Source organism: Leptonychotes weddellii, chromosome 3, assembly GCF_054177405.1.
Source record: "Leptonychotes weddellii isolate Sample4059 chromosome 3, ASM5417740v2, whole genome shotgun sequence".
Lineage (NCBI taxonomy): Eukaryota > Metazoa > Chordata > Mammalia > Carnivora > Phocidae > Leptonychotes > Leptonychotes weddellii.
The window spans coordinates 10415267-10436439 of record NC_138371.1 but is presented as its reverse complement, the minus strand read 5'-3'; the positions used below and the strand labels follow the sequence as shown (position 1 = coordinate 10436439).

Sequence of the window (21173 nt, the reverse complement as noted above, 5' to 3'; positions counted from 1 at the left end):
GAAATATCCCCACTGTGGCTGACTTGATTGGTTGAGGAGTAGAAATGGGATTATTTTCTCTCTCAGGTCACTTCTAAATGTTACCTTTCCTGTAAACTGTAACAAAGCTTCCCTTTGTATGGAGTTAGGAGTTTTTAGGTGAATTTCAAACTCCTTTTAAAGAGATAGATGGATAGAGAGATGTTACAATTAGTGACTCAAAAGTAAAGTGGTCTTATGTCCTTAAATATCTCCCCTTTTCAAAGAATGTCTTGCCAAATTGTTGGACTTGGAATTTCTTCCACCTTTTTGGTCTTTGTCAGTTAATGACTTAGCAACCATCCTTTCAGAAGGCATTTTGGGAGCTTTGTAATTCATGGAATTCTAATAAAGTGACCTTCTTAAAAGAGAGAATGTGGGTCCCATGCTTCTGCCCTCATTTGACAGTAGAAATCCCTGAGAACACTGGTGATTTATTTAGAGGTTTCCTGGTTAAAAAAAAAAAAGTGATTGCCTCTTTAGCTTCCTAATACAAGGGAATGATATGCTATCCCGTGACTCACATCAGTATGATTTCACTGAATGGTATAGAGTGCTCATCAGATCATGGGCAAGGTCTGTGAATACCAGCAAATTAAACATCTCTATTTACAGGGCTGGCGGACAGGAGGGAAAATGGCTATCAACTCTTGGTGCTCTTTTTAGCAATTCTTATCTGGATGAAATTGCTTCTCCTCCCTTTGATGTAAAATGCAGAGGTTACTGCATTATACATAAGGGTAGAGAACTGAAAATTTTTCCATCAAGAACCACGAATCAGTAAATCTTAGGATCGCACTTCTGGTGCTATAATTGAGCTAAATCGTCTTAAAATGGGCACTGTTCCTGAGGTTCTTTGAAGCATGCTCACCGTTTCTTTGAGTTACATTGAGGACTGACCTCCATTTACAGGGACGCGGAGGCAAGGCTCATAAATACTAATATTCTGTACCAGGTTCACCGGAGCAGGGCTGTCTCAGCCAGGCCTGTAAATGTTCAGTGCATGCTTTAACTCGGCAGAGAGAAGGAGGTCTTGGCTGGGCCACCAGCTTTCCCAGTGACTGCAAGGCTCCTCCATGTTACAAAAGCTGCTGCGAACGGGAGGCTATTCATCATTACCTTTTGTCGGTATCTGTTTCTTAGAAAGCAAATCTTCAGTAAGCAGCAACTCCACATTTTGTACGAAACCCTGCCAAATGGGCTTCAGACAGAATTGGGCTCTGTCTTCTGAGCAGTCACTGTTTTTGTCATTTTATTTTGTATCTTCTACCGAGTTAGTTCACGATGCTAACGAGTAGACATCTGACACATGATTCATGATGATGTTAGAGATGAAAAATGATAACATCCAGCCCTCATCAGGCACTCGCTGCATGCCTGGCGCTCAGCTAAGCATTTCATGAGCAACATTTCTCTTCTTGCCTCTCAACAATCCAGGGAAGGAATTCCTCTTTAGTCCTTTTTTATAGATAGGGAAACTAAGACCAAATGTAGGTAACCAGCTTGCTTCAGGATGTGCAGTTAAAAGTAGAGGGGTTGGGATTTAGTCCCAGGTGATAGGACCACACCGTGCTGAGAGGGACCCAGCAGTCACCTTGCTGCGCAGCCTCCCCTCACACATGAGCCCCCCCTCCCCCCCCCCCGCCCAAGAAGCTGCAGAACAGAGACTTGCCTGGGCTCTACCCTCTGGTTCCAGGTAGGGCTGGAAGCATTGCCTGATGCCCTCCCAGCACCTTTCCCATGACGTCCCCGGGGAGCGGATTGCGTCTCCTCCTACCACCCAGCAGAGGCCTGTCCACATCTTTTCCAAGTGCTTAATAAATGTAAGTACATATCAAAACCACTTCTAAGACCCTTTGAGAAATGCCTGCAGAGCATCGTGGAGGCTGCGGAGGGAAGTGATAGATCATGTGACACAACTGAAAACTATAGAAACAGAGAAGCGCATTTAAAAGTGAGTGAATAGCAGGGGATTGGAAGACAGAGCTAAGCTGAGACTTGAATGGGACAGCAGAGGCCTCGTCCCCAGGGTGGCACTGACCGAAAGTACCGATGTGACAAATGGTGTCATCTTTCATAACTGACATCAAATGTGTTACTGTCTCCAAAACAGCAAAGATTAATTTACACTTGAGAACTTTCCAAAAAAATTAAGCACTGGGATTAAGGACAGTGTAGTGTTCAGAGCCTGAAATGAAGCAAATAAGGCATTCTTCAGAGAGTGGGGTGGCTTTGATGATACCAGAAACACTGAGTTTGAAGGATTTTAAGTACCCACAACATCAGGCCTGATTACAAATCAGGTGGTGTTGTTGTGTTACTGTTAGAACCAGGGCCCTCTGCTGGTTCTGGAAAGCCAGGAACTTAAGGGGACCCATGTGGGAACGTTGTAGTCGTGTCTGTGATGACAGCAGAGTCCTGCCGAGTCGACAGCTTTCAGCTGGATCTCCTCTTTCCAGATCGCATGAGCTCTGCACATACCCGTCTAGGTTTGGGCAGGAGCGCACGGGATGGCAAAATGCCAGAGGTGATGACAACGATGTGGGGTCGTGGGGACAGTGGGTGGGAGCCCCAGGTGCAAGATTTGGCTACCGCTTGGGCCGGCTTCATGACCTCATGTGTGTCCCTAACGCTCTCTGAGCCTCAGCTCCTTCGTCTGTAAGCTTGGGATCACAAAATTGGGAGTGCGAGCTGACTGACCTAGGGCACCTTAAAAGGGCTCTGTGAGCAAGAGTGATCATTGCTCCTTGATGTGGTTATTGGCTTCAATACGTGGCACTTCCCTTGGCTCAGCCCCATTCTCCCCAAATGCCCTGTGAGCGGGTCCGAAGTGCATGTGTGCGGGCTGCTCATTTTGAGAGCTAGACCCCAGGAGCCTTCACAGTCCGCAGCTCTTAAGTCCCTCCCTCCATGGAAATGTTCATTCTCGGGCTTTCTCTTGCAACACTGTGATTCACTTTGGGAGTCTGAGCGCTCCTGCAGCTTCCACGGGCTTGTGGCCCGTAGCCCAGACTCAACATGCCACATCGAGCTTGCCTCTGGCTCTGCCCACAGGTCTCCCTCCCAACACAGGGCTCGATCTCACCACCCTGAGATCACAACCTGAGCCAAAATCAAGAGTTCAGATGCTTAAGCGATTGAGCCACCCAGGTGCCCCTTTCTGTAATTTCAAGGCATTTGCCTCTTTGTTAAAAGAGAAATTCCTCTTTAAATATATACAGTCAAAACCGTATCCAGTTAAACTTCAGTCTTAATAGTATTCATAAACTCTTTATGGTGAAAGTCTTATAAGCCCATTCTGTGTTTGAATGTCATCTTTAATGAAGGTTGATGAATCGACATAGGTTACACTGTCCCAAAAACTCTTGGAGGAGAGTGTAGCCAGCAGGAGTGAGCATGGGGCCAGGCCTGCCCAGCTCACGTGTGGGTTCCTGGGCCAGAGGCTGCAGGGTTTCTGGGGGGTACTTCTCCCATGGTCTCCAAAAGAAAGGAGAACCAAACAAGGGTAAGTGTTAGGGAAGCAACAGAATGAAAGCAGGGTTACCTTTTGCCTGCCTTTTAAAAAATTTCTTGTCTTCTGACCTCTGAAGTTCCAGTGGTGGACTGAGCAGACTGATTTTTTTATCAATTTTTTTTTTTTATCCATTGTAACTGACATACAACATCGTGTAAACGTAAGGCATGTACCTGCTGGTTTAATACATTTGTACATTGCGGTATGATTACTACAGGGGTGTCAACCAGGACTTGTACATGTCACATACTTACCAGCTCCTTTTTTGTGTTGAAAACAGTTGATCTAGTCTCCTAGCAACCTCGAAGTTTGTAATACCGTATTCTTGACTGTAATCACAGTGTTGTGCATTAGATCTCCAGATCTTATCTACGAGTTACAAGTTTGTGCCCTTAAACAGAAGCTCCCCAACACCTCCTCCCACAGCCCCGGGGAGCTGCCATTCCACTCCCTGCTTTCCCATGCTCGGTTTTTCCAGTTCCACGTGTAGGTGATGTCCTACGGTGTTTGTCTTCCTTTGGGAGAAGGCTGACTTAGTTTCCTGGGCTTTCTCTAACATTTTTTTCACTATAGTGTTTCTTAACAATCATCCTATCAAAACCTATGACCTGGGAATGTCTTTGAAAAGGCACTGCTCTTGGAGAATGAGCAGAAAACCCTTTCCAGGAATGGTGTCCATGGTCCTTCATGTGATTTTCAGATGTTACGCCTGCATTTTTGTCTGCCTGCCCAGATATTGGTCATCACAGTAACAGGGCCGCCGCTCTGTGGCCCCTGGTATTCTGTGGTGCGTGTGTGCTTCAAGCACACGTGATTCTGTCTGGCTGGGCTGGGCGTGGGAGGCTGCAGGAGGCCGCGGGGCAGAGGGAGGAAAAGGGAGGACCTGGGGCTGAGGAAGAGACACCAAACTGTATACTTGGTGGGGAAGTTAGAAACAGCAAGGAGTTACTTCTGGGCATAAATAAATAAGCCCTGGGGACCTTGTAGACATTAGATGATGTCAATTACAAAGCATGATGGAAAAAAAAAAAAAGTGGGGAGTTTTGTCAAGAATCTTCGAAATGAGTGGATTAGATTCGTAGACTGGACCACACCAAAAATATTTACTTGATGTTGAAATTGAGTATTGACAGCAGAGGTTGAAATATGTTTGTTATGTTTCTGCTTCGTGCTAAAATAAAGACACCCAAGCCATCAGTCTTTCTTCCCCCTTGAAATCCTCGGAAACAGTGCCCTGTAAATGCCAGAACGATGGATGAGCAGCGCTTGACGTTTTTCCCCTGTGCTTTCTCCCGACAGGAACCAGCCAGCCGAGCCCCCCGCCCTACGGGTTCCATCTCTCAGCAGAAGAAGAAATGAGAAGGCAGCGGCTGCGCAGATTTGACCACCAGTGAGGGGTCCAGTTGCGGGATTACTGCCCACGTGGTTCGTCCCCCGAGCCCTGACTCTGCGCCGAAGCCGAGTGCAGCCTGCTCTGCCGTCGGCTTCGGCCCGCCGTCCCATGGCCCCCGTGGGTCTCCGCGCACGGCCACTTTGACTTGCCTTGAAACCAGCCTTCTGGGTGCAGCTCACAGCTGTCGGGGCCCTTCTCCTGCCCGCCCCCCCCGCCGTCCGCGCCCCCCCCCCCCCGCCGTCCACCCCACACGCCGAAGGGCGGTTCCACCTCGCAGCCACCAGCCTCCTCCACACGCCTCTCTCCTGCTGCTCACTCCGCGGTGCTCCTGCCTCGTTCGGTCCACGAAGACCGTGACTTTCACCAGCCTGGAAGATCAGCGCCCCCGACCCCCACCGTGCCCGGCGCGCCCCGGCTCGACCTGGCAGGAAGTGAGAAGCCGTCCCTGGGCCTCCTGACACGCTGCCCTGGTGACCTCCCGGGAACACAAGGTGGCCACCGTAACAGGACGTTTTGTGGTCACCCCTGCCCAAGCGCCCCGGCTCCTGCGCCCCTACGTCTGGGTGGCGCTCACCGCGTCCTCTCTCCGTTCGTACGTGGCCCTGCCTTTACGGTTTGGCTGAAAAAGCTTGGGTAAGATCTCAGGTGGGGAGGCCACCCACACACTCCGTTAGAAGCCAGGTGGCACCGACATTTGGGGCTCACACCAGCCCCTCGGGTGACAGGACGGGTTCCCAGAGCTGTGACGTGTTAGTGAAGCAGCCAGCAGGTGCGACGGGCAGAGGAAAGCAGACTCGTCTGGTGCGCTGGTCACTGAGAAATCCCTCCGGAGGAGGTATTTTTTCCTCATAAAAAGTGCCTTTTAAATGGCCACGGTAACAGCCACTTGTCCTGTCCAGGCCCAGGACCCCTGCAGCATCAGCCCGCAGGCCGTCCAGGTCACTCCTGGCGCTTGGGTTCCATGAATAAAAAGACAAAGTCCGATATCTCTGCTGTCTTACTCTCACTGAGATACTTGTGTTTAAAGAGCATTGGAAGCAGAAAAGGATCCTCCTATTTTCATTTATATTCCTAGCATTTATATCTAGTTTTCTGATAATGAAAGTAATATATATGCCTTCTATATGCACAAAGCAAACACCTGAAGGAATTATGCCCATACATTAACTAAAGTTATCTTTGGGGGTAGAGCACATAGGATTTTGCTTTCTGGTTTTTTACAGTTTTATATTGCAGTCTTTTTTCAAATGTGTGTATTTGTATGTATGTGTATTGCATTTGCAATCAGGACAACTGATTTATGTAACAATAAAGCAAGAACTATATAATCAGGAAAATACACTTAATAAGTACTATGTCGGCACTGAGAAGATTCACAATATAAAAACTACAAATAAATGTACCGTATTAAAATCAGCTGTGTTCTCACCATTTGTAGGTACCCAGGGTTAACATTTTGGGGGCATGACTTTCTCATCTTTGTACACGTTTGACAAACTTGGAGCATACCAGCCATGCGGTTTCGTATCCACTTTCTCATCTGAATTGATCTGGGAGAGGCTCTGACACCTGCATCCAGATGAGCTAAGAAAACCCTCAGGTCCTGGGGGCCGTTCTGACCTGGACAGGGATACCTGAGCTCCGAGGGTTCATTTATAATCGATGTGAAGCTACACGCAGCTTGTTTGTAATAATGAGTCGTGTCTGTGAGTCTGGTTGCCTTAAACAGGTTAAAATGTTCAAGTTAAATGTCATTTCTCTCACTCCCAAACTCTCCGGATTTCTCTCCCAGTTCCCCCAGTTCTTACACTGTCTTCTCTGATGTCTTGCCCTGTTACTATTTGTGCACAGCTACACAAAAGCGTGACTTCTGCCCGGGGAGCGTGGACTGCGAATGGCTCAGGGACAAGGACTGTGTCTTATCTTGCTGCACTGTCCCTCTCTCCCCTGCCACCAGGAGCCCTGGCTCCTGGGACGCACTCCCTAAATGTTTTCCCAAACTGTTCTTTTTATGACATTCAAGTCCAACCTCTGTATCTGGAAGTATTTTTCTTAACGGCTGTTGAGTCCGGTAGTAATAACTCCTTGCTCCGTTCCTAAACAAATAGATGCAAAGACACCGGAATTGGATTTTGAATGGTATAAGTAATATAACCTTCTTTATTTATGGAGTGGAACATCACTCAACTTCAGAGATGTGGGAAAGGTTGTCTTAGTTAAAATACAAACCAAGTATCTCAGCGCAACAACGGAGGTGTTCTGGAAATCATTATAATTACTTTGTTGCTGATAGACTGGCCTGTGACCAATGCTTATTATTTTCAGTGTCCATCTTATTTTTTTTTCCTGCGATAAGGAATCCCCACAGTTTGTGTCAACGAACTGGAATTGGGCGGAGGAAGACGAACAAAAGCAAGTGTGTTAGACAAATTACCTCTAAGAGAGAATAAGCATTTCGGGCTCTTTTTAAAACTTGGTTGGTAGTTTGGTTAATAGCAATTTCCTGACTGTCTATTAAGCATCCAGTCGCCATACTTTGGTTCTGATCAGCCCCCTTAGGAGACCTCTCAATTCAGAATCTTTCTGAAGCTGAGGGAACGGTTACAGTGGCTTATAATGATCTTGAGTGCACTGCCTGTGATTCCAAAGTCCTCCATTGCTAGCTCGGGCTCCTTCATTCCTTTGAGCCGTGTGCTGCCGAGGGAAGGGCCTGCAGTGAGTGGCAGGGTTTGGTAGGAGCGGGGCCGGCCTACGTATCTAACACCCGTTCTGCCACTGCGGGAGCGGGTATAGAAGAGATGAGACCCGCCACCCAGAACAGCCCGTAAGACAGGGTGTGGCAGCCCTGGCCTCCTCGTTCCCAGGCTTTGTGCCTCTTGAGAGGTTCAGTATTCAGTAAAGAATTGTATTCAGTTGGTCATTTTTATCAAACCTTGTATATACAGCTCTTCGTTTCTCTTCCTATGAGGTATTGCAATCCTTTCCTGGTTTTTTGGTTTTGGTTTTTGTTTTTGCCCCACTCTTGCATCTTAGAACCACAGACTCTCTACTTAGAGGACCTTAACATGTCCCAATTCATTGCTCTACTTGATACTTAAAATACCTCTTCACTCAGCTCTACCAGCTCTGCTAGCTCATCTTCCAAAATTGACCCTTGTGCTGAGCACTCATCTCCATACCCTTTATTGTCTCTTTTGGCCAAAGCACGAAGATCAAACTCAACAGCCAAGCTTTAGACCGTAACAGAGTCTGCACTTCTGCTCACGGGTCTCCCCGTCTAAGGCATGAGCTTTCCTGACCCTGTGACTTAACTGTGACGTGCTTTGACGTGGGACAGTCTTTGCCTCTCTCTCAGCCCATCCAGACCTCCCCATCCTGCCCCCAGATACCACAGCCCAGAATGATCTACTGCTCTTGTTGGCTGCTGGTCATAGTTTCCACAGCCTCTTGGAACTGCTAGGTATCCTGCAGTGAGAGAATTTTTCTCTCTAGATTGTAAGCTTCATGAGGGCAGGGACCATGGCCGTTTCTGTGTGTCTCCTCACAGTACCTCGAGCAATGCTCTGTCTGGAATTCAGAACCAATAAATGCCTGTGGATTGAAACAGAAACTCATTGATACCATCAAGAGTGGCACATATAAAAAGATAGGCGTGTTGCTAATTGATACTGTTGTGGTTTTTTGGTGTTTTCTTGAATCCCATCAAGGAAGGAATAACTTGAAGGAGAGGATTTGCCCCTAGAAAGAATTTCAGGCTTTTCCCAGGCTTCGTAAGATAGCTCGCTTACTGATCGGAAGGTGGGGAGGAATCACCACCCTCATGAGTCTGTCTGAAGACACACCCCATGTCACGGCACAACATTCAAGATCCCAGTACATCCAAAAAACGTCACTGAGCCCTCTGTGTGTGTACCAACAAATCGGGTCATTATACTTCGCAGGAATGCTTTTGATGTGTCCATATTAACCTTTTTTCTTTCTATTGTAGTTAGGGGGAGGGGAGAGTGATCTTGACATCTTGTTCAGATGACAGAAATGAACTGGCCGATTTGAACGTGTGATTTATGCTTTATCAGCAAAAACTAGAACATGGCCAGTAGAAATCATTAAATTTGGTAGTAATACATACTGGTGCTTGGGAAGAGACTGGGATGATCAATAGTATCGTGTGGCTTAAAGAGGCTCTTGGTATCTGGGGCACACACAAGCAGAACCCAAGAAACAGCACCCCACCGCATGGCTCCCTGTAAACACAACTGATGCAGGTCCCTTTCCTAAACATTGGAACAAGCTGTTCACCCACTGGCCGAGCTTCCTGTCAGGAAGTGGCAAAGTTGTTTCTCTCAAATTATTCCCTCCTGAATACCCAGTGTAGTGTCTGGAGGCAAGTGTTAAAAGCAAGAACAAATCAAAGTATGTGACTTCATAGATTCTTGGTATTTATTTGAGGTCCTTAAAAGTTATTGTCTGACTTTAACCTTGAGCTGTGGTCTCTTTGTAAGATCCCCGCCCCATCAATAATTTAAAAATATCCTGCACGTCCTTAGTAGTAGCAGATGATTCTTAAGACAACTGAACAAGGTCTTGAGGATCTCATTAAAGAATAGCACCAGGGCCAACTTTCCGGCTATTCAGACTGTGGGCCCTGGGCCAGCACATCCAGCAGCACCTAGAACTCCCTGGAAATTCTGACTCCTGTTGCCAGACCAAATGAATCATAATCTGCATTTTAATAGGTCCCACGTGTGCATGAGTGGATAAAGACGATGTGGTATACATTTACAACGGGATATTATTCAGCCATGAGAAAGGAGCAAATCCTGCCATTTGTGACAACAAGGATGGACCTTGAGGACATTATGCTAAGTGAAATAAGACAAATACTCCATGATCTCTTTTATGTGTGGAATCTTCGAAAAAGAAAAAAAAATCCAACCCAGAAACAGAATAGAATGGCGGTTACCAGGGGGTGGGGAGAATGGGAAGATGATGACAGAAGCTTTCAGTTACAAGATGAATGACTTCTGGGTATCTTAACAGCACGGTGACTGTAGTTAATAACACTGTATTGTATACTTGAAATTTGCTAAGAAAGTGGGTCTTAATGGTTCTCATCCCCAGGGAAAAATAATGAGACTATGGAGGTAGAAGGGGGGGAGGGGAAAGAAAGAATAAACTGGTCTCAAGTAGTTTATAGGCACCAAAATCCTTCTCAAATTTCAGTGTGCACAAATGCATTTGAAGATGATCATCGGGGGGGGGCGCCTGGGTGGCTCAGTCGGCGAAGCGTCAGACTCCTGGTTTCGGCTCAGGTCGTGATCTCAGGGTCGTGGGATCGAGCCCGTGCCGGGCTCTGTGCTCAGTGTGGAGTCTGCTTGTCCCTCCCCTGCTCCTCCCCCCGTTCTCTCTCTCCTAAATAAATAAAACCTTTAAAAAGCGAGAGAGATGATCATCCGTTATCTGCTAGGATTGTGACAACCATCCTGTCCGAGAACCAGGCACCCTGTTTTCAGCCGGGATCCTGAGGCTCCAAGGGGTGAGGTGAGGGACCCCGGGGTCAGCAGCCAGTACCTGGCAACACCCCCTGCTGTTTCTGTTGTGTGGAGCAGGAAAGAGAGGGCTTGGTCTCAGCAGAAGGGAGCCCGAGGGGAAGAACTTACTTGCAGCCACATACCACCTCCCTCTTGCACGCAAGGTACCAATCAGAAGTACTTGTGCACAGAGCTGTGGGGTCCGAACCAGACCGGCCTGATGTACTCTAGATGTGCAAGGTGCTGGTTACTCCTGGTTTATTGTGAGAGCAGCATAAACGGTGGATCCAGCCTGCACACGTGCTCACAGGTTGGTGATCCCCGGGTATTGTGTGTATCGCAAAGCAGAGGGGCTACTTGGCGACCAAAGCTTTTTATTCATTTTTAAAATTGTCTTACTTTTTCCAGATAAAGAGATGAAAATGATTACTGGTTGAGAATTGCACAGTTAGCTGATAAAATTATAAAGCCTAGGTATTTTATCATTGAGGGTGCAAGCCCAGAATAATGCGTCACAGAAAGTGCCTTGCTGGCAAACAGGAGAATGAAAACAGCTAAGTTGGCTGGTGCCACAGTGACCGAGCCTCCAGGGAAGGACCTCCAGATACTTATTTCTCCAACTCAGAGAAGTTCTCCTGAATGGCTGAACTGGAATGGACATCCAGGGGCTCCAGAGGCCTGGCCAGTTTTCAGCAGACCTTGAGATACAGTGGGCCTTTCGGGCTCCCCCCAGATCACTCTGCCCTCATTGGTTCCCCCCACCTCCCTCCCTCCAAGGACAGTTGAAGACCGTCTCCACATCGAGCTGGGCAGACTGCCTAAGGACTGGGACTTTCCAGTGATAGCAACAGTTCACAGTGACATCTACATGAGACCCTTCATTTACTAGCCAACCTACAAATGGGGAAGCTTCTGGGAGGTGATGGTTTAACAGGTAAGAGCACAATCTTTAGTGACAGACCAGGGTTCATGTTCCCCTGGGTGCTGACTGTGACCTTGAGCAAGTTACTTACTCTCCCTAAACTTCAGTCTTCTTGTCTGTAAAATAGGATCGTTGGGACGTTGGGGGGAGCACGTACAACAGGGTTAATACAGTTCCTGTCATTTAGCAGGTGCTCAAGAAATGCTAAATACTGTTCTTTCTCCATGAAAAGTTATTGACTATCAATGCCTAACCCCTAACTTCCAGTTACTATGGTTATCAGTGACAGTACCTTACATTTTTTTCTCTTTGTAGTTGTATCTCTAACTTTTAATCCTCAGGACAAACCTGTGAAGCAGGTGGTCTCATTCTCCTTCAACTAGTAGGACAACTGAGGTCCGCAGGGTCTGAGACCCCGGGCTACTACCCACACAACTCAGACCCTTTGGCCCTGAGACCTGGTTCCTTGTCCATCACCCACCCTGTCACTGTGTGCGGCAAACACTTCCCAGAGCCTCCGAATCCCATCCTTTCCTCAAAGGGGGCACTTCCTACACTCTGCCCATGCTCTTCCCCCCTACAGTCTATACCTTGACCATGTAACCCATTCTCCCCACTAAGCCAGCTCCAAAACGAGCCACAGTAGGAGTGAGGTACATCAGAAAGTAAACTGACTCTAGCTTGAAAGAAAATAAATGCACCAGATAAAACAGCTGTTTTTGGAGGTCATCACAGAATTTTATATATAATGAACAATATTATAACTTATAATACAACCAAGATTTAGGTGACAATAGCAGGCCAGGTATCTTGCAAGTGTTACATGGTTAAAAATCTTTATACTTTACAACCATAGGTTAGAGAGAGGGATGCAATTTATTGGACACATCTCACATTTTTTCCTATGAACCATTAAATATTTAAGCACCATAAAATTCAAGCATTTCACATGGATGTGGCAGCCAGCCTTGGCGGTTTAAAATGCATTATGCAGAGTCTCTGGCAGATAATAACAGTGACAATTGCAGAGTACTGATTTTTAATGTCAATTGTTTTGTCCCCTGCAGAACTTCCTGATAATGTCCCTGTAGGAAACTGTGATTTTGTGTGTGCATGGAGCGGGGGGGGGCAGGTTACAGTAACTTTGAGAATTGAAATAAAATAACATTCCCAAAGACACGAAGAATTGCCAGGTATAATAATTCTAATCAGTAATTTATATGCCCTGTAAGAATCATAATATAATTCTACTACAGAGAAAAACCCAAGAAATGTTTTTTCATATTAAATTGTTTTAAATAGAAGATGTGACCAGAATAAATGCGCAATGATTGTTATGTGCTAGACGTATAATCTAACTTAATTTTCGATGTAAGAGTAGGTGTTATGTCCCATTTTATAAATGAGGAAAATGGGGTTCAGAGAGTAGGTGTAACTCACCCCGGGTGACACAGCGGGGAAGTGACAGAGCCAGCTTCAAACCAACTCCAAAGTCCACATTTTCCCACTATTCCTGCAGTCGTACAAAATAAAAGTAAAAATTATCAAATTCGTTTGGCGAGCTGATCGAAACAAATCTAATGCAATTTCCTGGAATGCACAGAATGGTTTGCTTTATTATAATCTACAAGAGGCTCAAAATAAAATCTGATACAATCCAGTTTTAGTGGACCATTCCGTTGACTCTTTTTCTAAGCACAGAAAACACGTATACAAGCTTCGTCGATGTGGTCTTGTACTAGGAAGCTCTCACGTGATGAGGGAGGGAGTACAGGTTAGGGCATGAGTTTAGTCTTGTCACATTTCAGTGAAGAGCCTTCTCTCAGCCAAATCTCAAGGATCTTATCCTTTCTGAAATTTCAGTTTTGGAAAAGTAAGCTGTATTTCAGGAGGGGGTAAGGGTTACCGCTTATCAGTTGGCTTTCTGTCAGTAACTGTTAAGAGGAGACGGTGGGTGTGCAGATCTGTGGGCGCATTCACAAATTTTGAAGTAAGAAATGGTTTATACTTGTTACCATTTTGTCCACAAGAGCCCTACGCGCACCTAACGCCTAATGGTACTTATTGAACTGTCACTGAAAGCAGAATTATCAGTAATGCACTCAGCTCTGTGTGGACACTGGGTGTACAGTTGAGTGAAGCTTGGCCCTGCCCTCCAGGGGCCTGCACTGGACCAGAGAGCATGGAGGAAGTGTGAGCAGACCTTACCGGGGCGAAGAGGGGGCATGGGAGAGTGGCCAGGCCCATCTGTTGCCCTGGGAGCAGCGGAAGGGAGTCCAAGTCTCCCTGGGGAAATTCGCACCCACCTCTCCCCTCCAGCTCATTCCCTCTGTCAAGAAGCTGTTGCATTCCAGGGGACTTCCCTGAGCGGGGACGTCACTGGGAGAAAGAGCAGGAGCCGGGTCACAGAGCTGGGAACAGGCCTCTGGGGTGTGTGCACAGGAGAGCTGCGGGCAGCCTGTCACCCCACCGGAAGTCACTTGGACCTCACAGGCACAGAAGACATTGAACGATTTTTTAAGCCCAAGAAAAACAAGAACAAGTTTGCATCTTGGAGGAACGACTGGGATTTGAAAAGTGGAGGTGTCAGCTGGGAGCTGTTTACCATCAAAAGTATGGGGGAAGGACAAAGGCTGCATTAAGGCACTGAGACCAGAGGGGAAGGTGGCAATCCACAGGAAGTGGTCTCTGAGTTTCGGCCTGGGAAATATGAGAGGACAAGGAATGAGCCCCCCACCACTGGCAGCACAGAGACCTGGGCACCTGGACACCTGTATGGATGGGGCTCCACTCACTGAGAACAAGAACCCAGGAGGAAACATCCCGTCCTCCCCCGCGTGACCCAGAGCAATGCCCACTGGACAGTGTATATGCTTTCTAACCAAGGGGCTTCCTGGGAAGGAAATTTTGATAAGGATCAGCACCAGTCATGGATTAGCCACCACTAAGCTTTGTTCATCCTTCACAGAGAAAGAACATTTCAAAGTACCAGGTGAAGAAAGCAGAGTCTTCTAATCTGGGGAGTTATCTGTTCCACAGTTTTGCCCTTTAGACCAGTTACAATAATTTTCCAAAATTGGAAGGCAACAATTGTGCAGCATTTAGAGAGGGGTTCTTGCAATATCAGTATTTTGGACAGTCTCAAACACAATCCCAGGCTCACCGTGAGTAAATTGTCCACTTAGTTCAGCCTGTGTTTTAAGATGTATCTGGCAAGCTTACTAAGATAATATTCTAATGTGCATAAAATACTTCAGCAAGCAAGGTACGTCTCTAACGTTCTATTTCTCACCCTTATCTCTTCCCAGAAAATGTTCTCAGACCAAATTCATGAATGAACAAGATGAAATTTTAGAAGGCTTGACATTTGGTAACACATAACAAAACTTGGGAAACAGAAAAGTGTAATAATTATAAACGAGGTTGAAATTGGCTTAATTTCAGGTGCTCAAAAATACGTAACATGCCATAGCACGATTAAAAACAATCAATAAATGGGTCAAATGAACTAGGAAATACTCTGTTTTCATCTTAAAATGTACATTTTTTTTCTTTTTACTGGAAAGTATTAAAATAAATTGCCATCCCGGGAGTAGCCCATAACAAGGCTCATTTGAAATATGTCCTACATATAAGATCTCATTGCTAATCAATGTTTGGCAAGGAAAACATCTTACAAACAAAATTTTATTACGTTTTTCTTCTCTCAATTATTTTTAAGCGCATTGAAACTAAGCACGAAAATGAGTGTCACTTGCTCATGAGAAATTTCTTTAGTTTTTTTCTAAAATGACGTGTTTTTAAATAAGGAAGGCAGGTTTCCTCCGATTTATTTCCAACAAGGTTTCTGACTTTTAGGATTAGACCACTGAATCCCTATCAGAATAGGAAATGTATCTTTTGCTATTCAGAAAACTACTCATTCTAAATTGACATATCTTCTAAACTTTTATAGAAAATATTAATACCAAATGTCAAACTGCTGCCTTGGTAGGATACTGACAAAAAATAGAGGAATTTTTTAAAATTGGAAAAACAAGATGCTTCTGTAAAAACCAGTAACAGGCACATAAAATTCAAATTGTAGGTTGTTTTTATTTTTTATTTTTTTCTAAAATAGCACCATATCTTCCTGGCGGGGTGACCATGACTTAAATGAATCTTCTTACCTAAGTTTAATTAAGCCGGCCCTTAATTTTCTCCCAAGTGCATAATGATAGCTCTGTCACTTCCCGGTATGAAATGCCATTATGTTTTGGAGGAAAAGCGTCCGTGGCAGGCTTCGTTGGAGGCAGCTCTGCAGGCGCTCCTGGGGAGGGGAGCAGGATGCTTTGTGTGAGCTGGTGCGTCTGAGTGAGCCCCATGTGGCTTCAGTCCCATTAGCGCGCGCACACCGAAGACTAGCTGGACCCCGACTGGGCAAATGCCGTCTGTTTGGAAGTTCACTGCAATGGGGAGTCCATTTTTGTGAATCACTGCCTTAATATTCATTAATAGCTCTAAGGCTCTTAATCCCTTATTGAATATAATTTTTTCCATAAATGCTACTTTTCAAAAAGGGTTGCCAAAGTAGGCATTTCCATTCTCTGAAAAATGCAGAAGAGAACACGTTTTATGTTCCTCTGTGATGTATTTATGCTAATGTAGCATCTCCGGAATCCAGCCACTGGGGTCCTTCCTGGCATAATGATTCATTCTGCTTTGAAATGAACTGTTAACACTGGCTGTGTGGGTTTTTTCTTTCTTCTTTCTTTCTTTCTTTCTTTCTTTCTTTCTTTCTTTCTTCTTCTTCTTTTTTTTTTTTTACATCTTCTTGGGTCACGGTTTCACAATTATTTAAAGTGCATGGGGAAACAGATTACAGAAGAAATCATTTTGAGATGTTGGAAATCTCTACTTTCTAGTTTCATTTGTCGGCCTATTTTTTTTTTCCTATAAAAATCCATCCGGAAGCCCACTGTATTACAGAGTAATTGACTTCAATTGTTTGAGGTGCTATTAACCAATGAGTGAAGTTCTCAGTAATGTAATTTGTAATCTGGCCTTTATCATCTCTTTGCCTTCCTGTGAATTAGCATCATTTTAAATAAAGCTGGCTCTTCCATCATCCTCAAAAACATAAGGATATCTGGGTTTCATCAAGATTGGTAGGTCCAAACAAATCCATACGAGGAGCATTTGCTTAATCTGCCCCGAACAGAGGAAGGGATGAGAGGTCAGTGGGAAAAACCACATACACGGAAGGGGCAGCTGAACCCGGAGTCTGAAATGAGCACCATTAATCTCTTAGCGCAGCCTGGGCCCCCCGGGGGCCCCGAGGAAGTTTCTCCTGGCCACATGTTGGCCAGCTGTGGGTTCTCTAGCTGTGCTTCATGCACACCTGGCACCTGCTGATCCTCTGGCGCTGGGCCTGGCTCTCTTTTAAGGTGTCTGGCGAGGGCGCCGAGGAAAACTGCAAGTCAGGTCTCACTGTCGTCAGCCAGAAGCTATACTCGTTTGCAAAAAAGTGGCAAGTTCCCTGCCTGCCTTGGCATTCGAGGAACGGTGCGGCTCGGAAATCTTCCAGACAGCTGCCAGGGGACATGAGGGCCTGCCCTCCTCCCTGGTCCCCAGCCCCTGTGTGCTGCCAGGACAAGACAGAGTTAGGGCTCAGACACGGGCAGACGACCCCAGGCCCAGTCCGTGCCACGTGGAGGGCTCCCAGGAATAGCTGACTAGGATCCCCCGAGGAAAGGAGTGGGGGACACAAAATGAAACCACTTTCTCTGGGGGGACTGCGACAAATCCAAAGTCTACACCCTCGCAGAATCATAAAAACAAACAAACAAACAAACCCGGATCGGCAGTAAGAAGGAACGGCCCCGCATCTGGACAGGCTAGGGTTTGGGGTGGGCTTACGACCCCACGTCCTAGTGCCGTCTGTCCCTCCGCAGAGCTCCTGGAGTCCCCGGGGGGCACGGGGGGCGTGCAGGGGCTCACCATCAGGAACGAGTACCCGATCCACAGGCTCCTCCAGGTCCGCGGGCACGGGGGGATGGACTGGTCCTGGCTGTGCAGAGCCACCACGGGCGCCGGGGCCTCGCACACCGCACAGCGGCTGATGTAGGGGCGGATCTCCTCCTCCGACAGCGGCGTCCCGGGCAGCGGCGCGGCGCTCGCCAGCCAGTAGGACCGGTCGTTCCTCTGGCCGTAGTGGCACACTTGGTGGATGTTGCAGTAGGCGAAGGGCAGCGTGCTAAACATGGGGAGGCAAGACCCTGCCAGCCCTTGGGAGGGAACACGAGGCAAGGTGGTGGGCGAGGCGCCAGGCCGGCGGTGCGCAGGGACCTTGCCCGCGCGCGCCCTCCGCAGCCACGCGTTCCGCCGCCCAGATGCACCTGCCAAAGCCCGCTTCTGTGGCAGGCGGGGAGCGCAGGGTACGCGCCGACCGTTCTGCCATCTCCCTGGCCCCGGGGCCAGCCCTCATCCACTCATTCACTCCTCATTCCCTCGGGAACCGAACCGAGCAATGGGCCAGCCGCTGGAGGGGTGCGGTTAGTCCAGCTCTGTCTCCACAAAGCTCACGCCCTGGCTCGGCTGGGGAGACGGCTGGGCATTGGGGCCGTCAACACACAGCATGGCCAGCCCTAGGAGTGAGAAGGCAGGCGCACGGGGACTTCGGAGAGGATACCCGGAAGAATGAATCTATGCTAGGACCTGAAATACGACCGGGATTTGGCCAGGTTTGAAGATGGTGACTCTTCAGAGGAGACAGAGCAGGAGAGAGGGCCAGAGGTGAGGGAGTGTGGAGCTCAAAGAAATCAAAGGAATTCCGTGGGGCGAGGGGTGGGGGGACGTGTGTGTGTCTGTGTGTCTGTGTCTCAGGGGGTCCAGAGAGAAGTCAGACCAGAGGCTGCGGGTTTTGTCTGTCTTGTAAGGAGCTTAGATTTTACCCCAGGGCTCTGCAGAGCTTTGTGAGGAGGCTCTGGCTAGACCGGGGTGGGAGGAGACGGATGGAACAGAGGCCAGGCAAGGGGGTCGCGAGGAGGCGAGAAGTCCAAGAGCCAAAATACTAAACATTACTTCTTCCTTCCCCCTGACCCCAGGCCCTCTACTGGGAAGGTCCACGGCTAAGCCCAACGGGGAACGACCTGTAAGCAACTGCCACAGCTAGGCCTGCGCTCCTGCCCACCCCTGCTAACAGCAGGGGTCATAGCCCAGTGAGGGCAGTGAAGAGGCTCCCCCTCCATCAGCGCCCCCTGCTGTCATGTCCCTCCTGCGCCCACTACCCAACCATCACCATCTGGGCGAGACGGCGTTTGCCAGCACCTGGGTAAACTGACTCGAAATCAGTCCTTGCAGCTTACAAATCTACTAATGAAAATGGACAAGTGGGGCGCCTGAGTGGCTCGGTCAGTTAAGCGTCTGACTTGGTTTCGGCTCAGGTCCTGGTCTCAGGGTCCTGGGATCAACCCATGTCAGGCTCCTGGCTCCGCGGGGAGTCAGCTTGAGTTTCTCTCCCTCTGCCCCTCGCCTGACTCCCATGTGTGCCTGTGCATACTCTCTCAAATAAATAAGAAAACAGACAAGCAGCACCAAGGGATGACTCCCAGAATCAAGTTCTATAATTTAAAAAACCAGCTCGAGTGGGGCAGGGAGCTAGTACCAGCTAACTGCACATCATCTAACCGCCCCCGGCCGCTGTGGATGCGCCATTTGACATGTAAACACAGGAACTGACGATGGCCTGATTAAATAATGTACTTTGGGAGGTAAAAACTACACTTTATATAAGAGTTAAATTTAACCTGCTGAGGAAGGATCATTTTTTAAAAATGAGTCAGTAGCTGGATGATAACTACTGTAGCCAGATTGAGCTGCTCTGGTGCCCCACAGGATCGCTGCTTTCATAGAATTCACTGGCAATTAGCATGATTGTTTCAAAAGAAAAAACTCCACGGGAGAGGAGTGATCCCTGAAGATGTTGATGAGTCTGTAAAATTAACCCAAAAGCTGTCCTCCTAAGTGATGGACGTGGATGACCACGTGCTCCACACATACCAAGGTCTTGATTGTGCGCCTTCTCCTGTCCTTCCAGGTATAAGAGGCTGTAGCCCGTCCAGAGCCTGGGCATGCCCGCGGGGCAGGCGGGTTCGCCATCCGTCTGACTGTGGAGAACCAGGAGGAAGCCACTGAGGTATCCAGGCCCAAACCCTTTGGGCCCAGGGTCCCCAATGGGCCCAGGAGGGCCTGGAGGAATAAAGAAAAAAAAATGGAGGCAGGTTAAGGGGGTTGCTTTAACAAGCACTTCTGAGCACCTCCGTTCTGAGCACTCAGGGAGCAGAGAGGAGCATGACAGGGCCGGTCTCAGGAATGGCCCCTGACAGGACTGCAATATATACAAACAACTCACTCAGCAAGTATTTATTCCAAGCATCTCCCAGGTGGTCAGATTAATTTAGCATAAAAACAGATGCGGGAGGGGAGGTGAAGGGGGGATGGGTTAAATGGCTGATGGGGATTAAGGAGGGCACTTGTTGGGAAGAGCCCTGGGTGTTACACGTAAGTGATGGATCACTAACTTCTACTCCTGAAACTAATGTTACACTGTTGTTAACCAGCTGGGATTTAAATAAGAACTTGAAACTACAAAAAACAAAACAAAAAGAAAACAGTGAACAGACAAAACTCCCGGCCCTCCTAGAGCTTACATTCTACTTGAACAAGAGAAATGACAAACCATAAAATGTGTTAGGAAGTGATAAATGCTGAGCAGAAAAAGATGGGGTGGTGTCACCCCTGCCGTGTGACCTCCCAGATATGTGTGACCTTCTCAGACTGGACTGGGAGCCTGGTGATTGTCAAAGCGGGTCTTCCTTATCCCTCCCAGACCTCTCCCACAGTTCTGGCATATCCAGGGGATTGGGACCCACATGCACCACTTGGACCTTCTTTTAGGAGGCAGGGAGGAGGAAGGAAGCCCTAGTTCCGGCATTCTTGCCGGCAGGTGGGAATTGAGTAGCTCTGCACGATGCGAGCAGGGTCTGTCTCCTGTGGCATGTCTAAGGGGCTGGCCCACTGAAGGAAGCCAATGGCTACTTCTAATTGCCAAGAGCCAAGGGGAAACCAAAAGTTGTTTATTTTTTTTAAAACTCATTTCTGGAAGATTGGCAGGCTCTCCCCATCTATACTGTAAACCAGAGGTTACAACGTGGTAGCTTGTACGCTGGATCTGGCCTGATCCCCTGTTCCGTTTGACCAGTCCAGACTGCACGGCGGGGGTCTTGGACTTGGAAAGCAGAGCGTAGGCAGCATGGAACTCTCCCCTCTACACACAGCAATTGGCTGAGGCTGAGCTGTAGGCTCCGTTTTGTTACAAACATCACCGGCCCCCTTCACTCCTCATTAACAACCTGGGAGATCCTCCGCGAAGATGAGACTGTACCTGGGAGTCTTGGGGTCCCCAGCATCCAGAAATGTTACCTGGCGCGTTATATTTCAAATTACTATTCTGTCATGTCTTACCTCTCTCCTCACGCAATGCCTACTCCCCAATTTTTTTCTTAAGAAGGAGCCTTGTATTCTATATAAATGCATCCACAGTTGTGCAATAAGATGAAGGGAACTCAGAAAACTGAGGCCAAGTGATTCGGCCAGTCGTGGCGGGTGAGAACGCCCCTGCCACCCTCATCTTCCTCACGGCCTCTCAGTAGCGATCACACACAATGCCAGGCTTGCCTTGGGAAAGGCTGAGTCTTTTATGGTAATGCATAGTGGTGTGGGGAAATACTAAACGGGGGAAGAAGGCCTGGACTC

The 21173-nt window shown here is 47.8% G+C and overlaps 2 protein-coding genes across 3 annotated transcripts in view; one reads left to right on the top strand and one right to left on the bottom strand.

Annotated features, from left to right (window-relative positions):
• RHBDD1 (rhomboid domain containing 1) overlaps positions 1-6341 on the top strand; it is a 119276-nt gene extending 112935 nt beyond the window's left edge. For both annotated transcript variants that reach the window (XM_081813492.1, XM_081813489.1), the window contains one exon: positions 4832-6341. In XM_081813492.1, the coding sequence (XP_081669618.1) occupies positions 4832-4926 (95 nt within the window). In that variant the 3' untranslated portion in view covers positions 4927-6341. The remainder of the gene's footprint in view (positions 1-4831) is intronic.
• A 9112-nt stretch (positions 6342-15453) lies between these two features.
• The window catches only part of COL4A4 (collagen type IV alpha 4 chain), a 90399-nt gene continuing 84679 nt past the window's right edge, over positions 15454-21173 (bottom strand). Inside the window, exons 31-33 of the mRNA XM_081815302.1 lie at positions 19419-19607; positions 17358-17644; positions 15454-17001 (exon numbers count right to left, since the gene is read on the bottom strand). Of these exons, the coding sequence (XP_081671428.1) occupies positions 16738-17001; positions 17358-17644; positions 19419-19607 (740 nt within the window). The 3' untranslated portion in view covers positions 15454-16737. The remainder of the gene's footprint in view (positions 17002-17357; positions 17645-19418; positions 19608-21173) is intronic.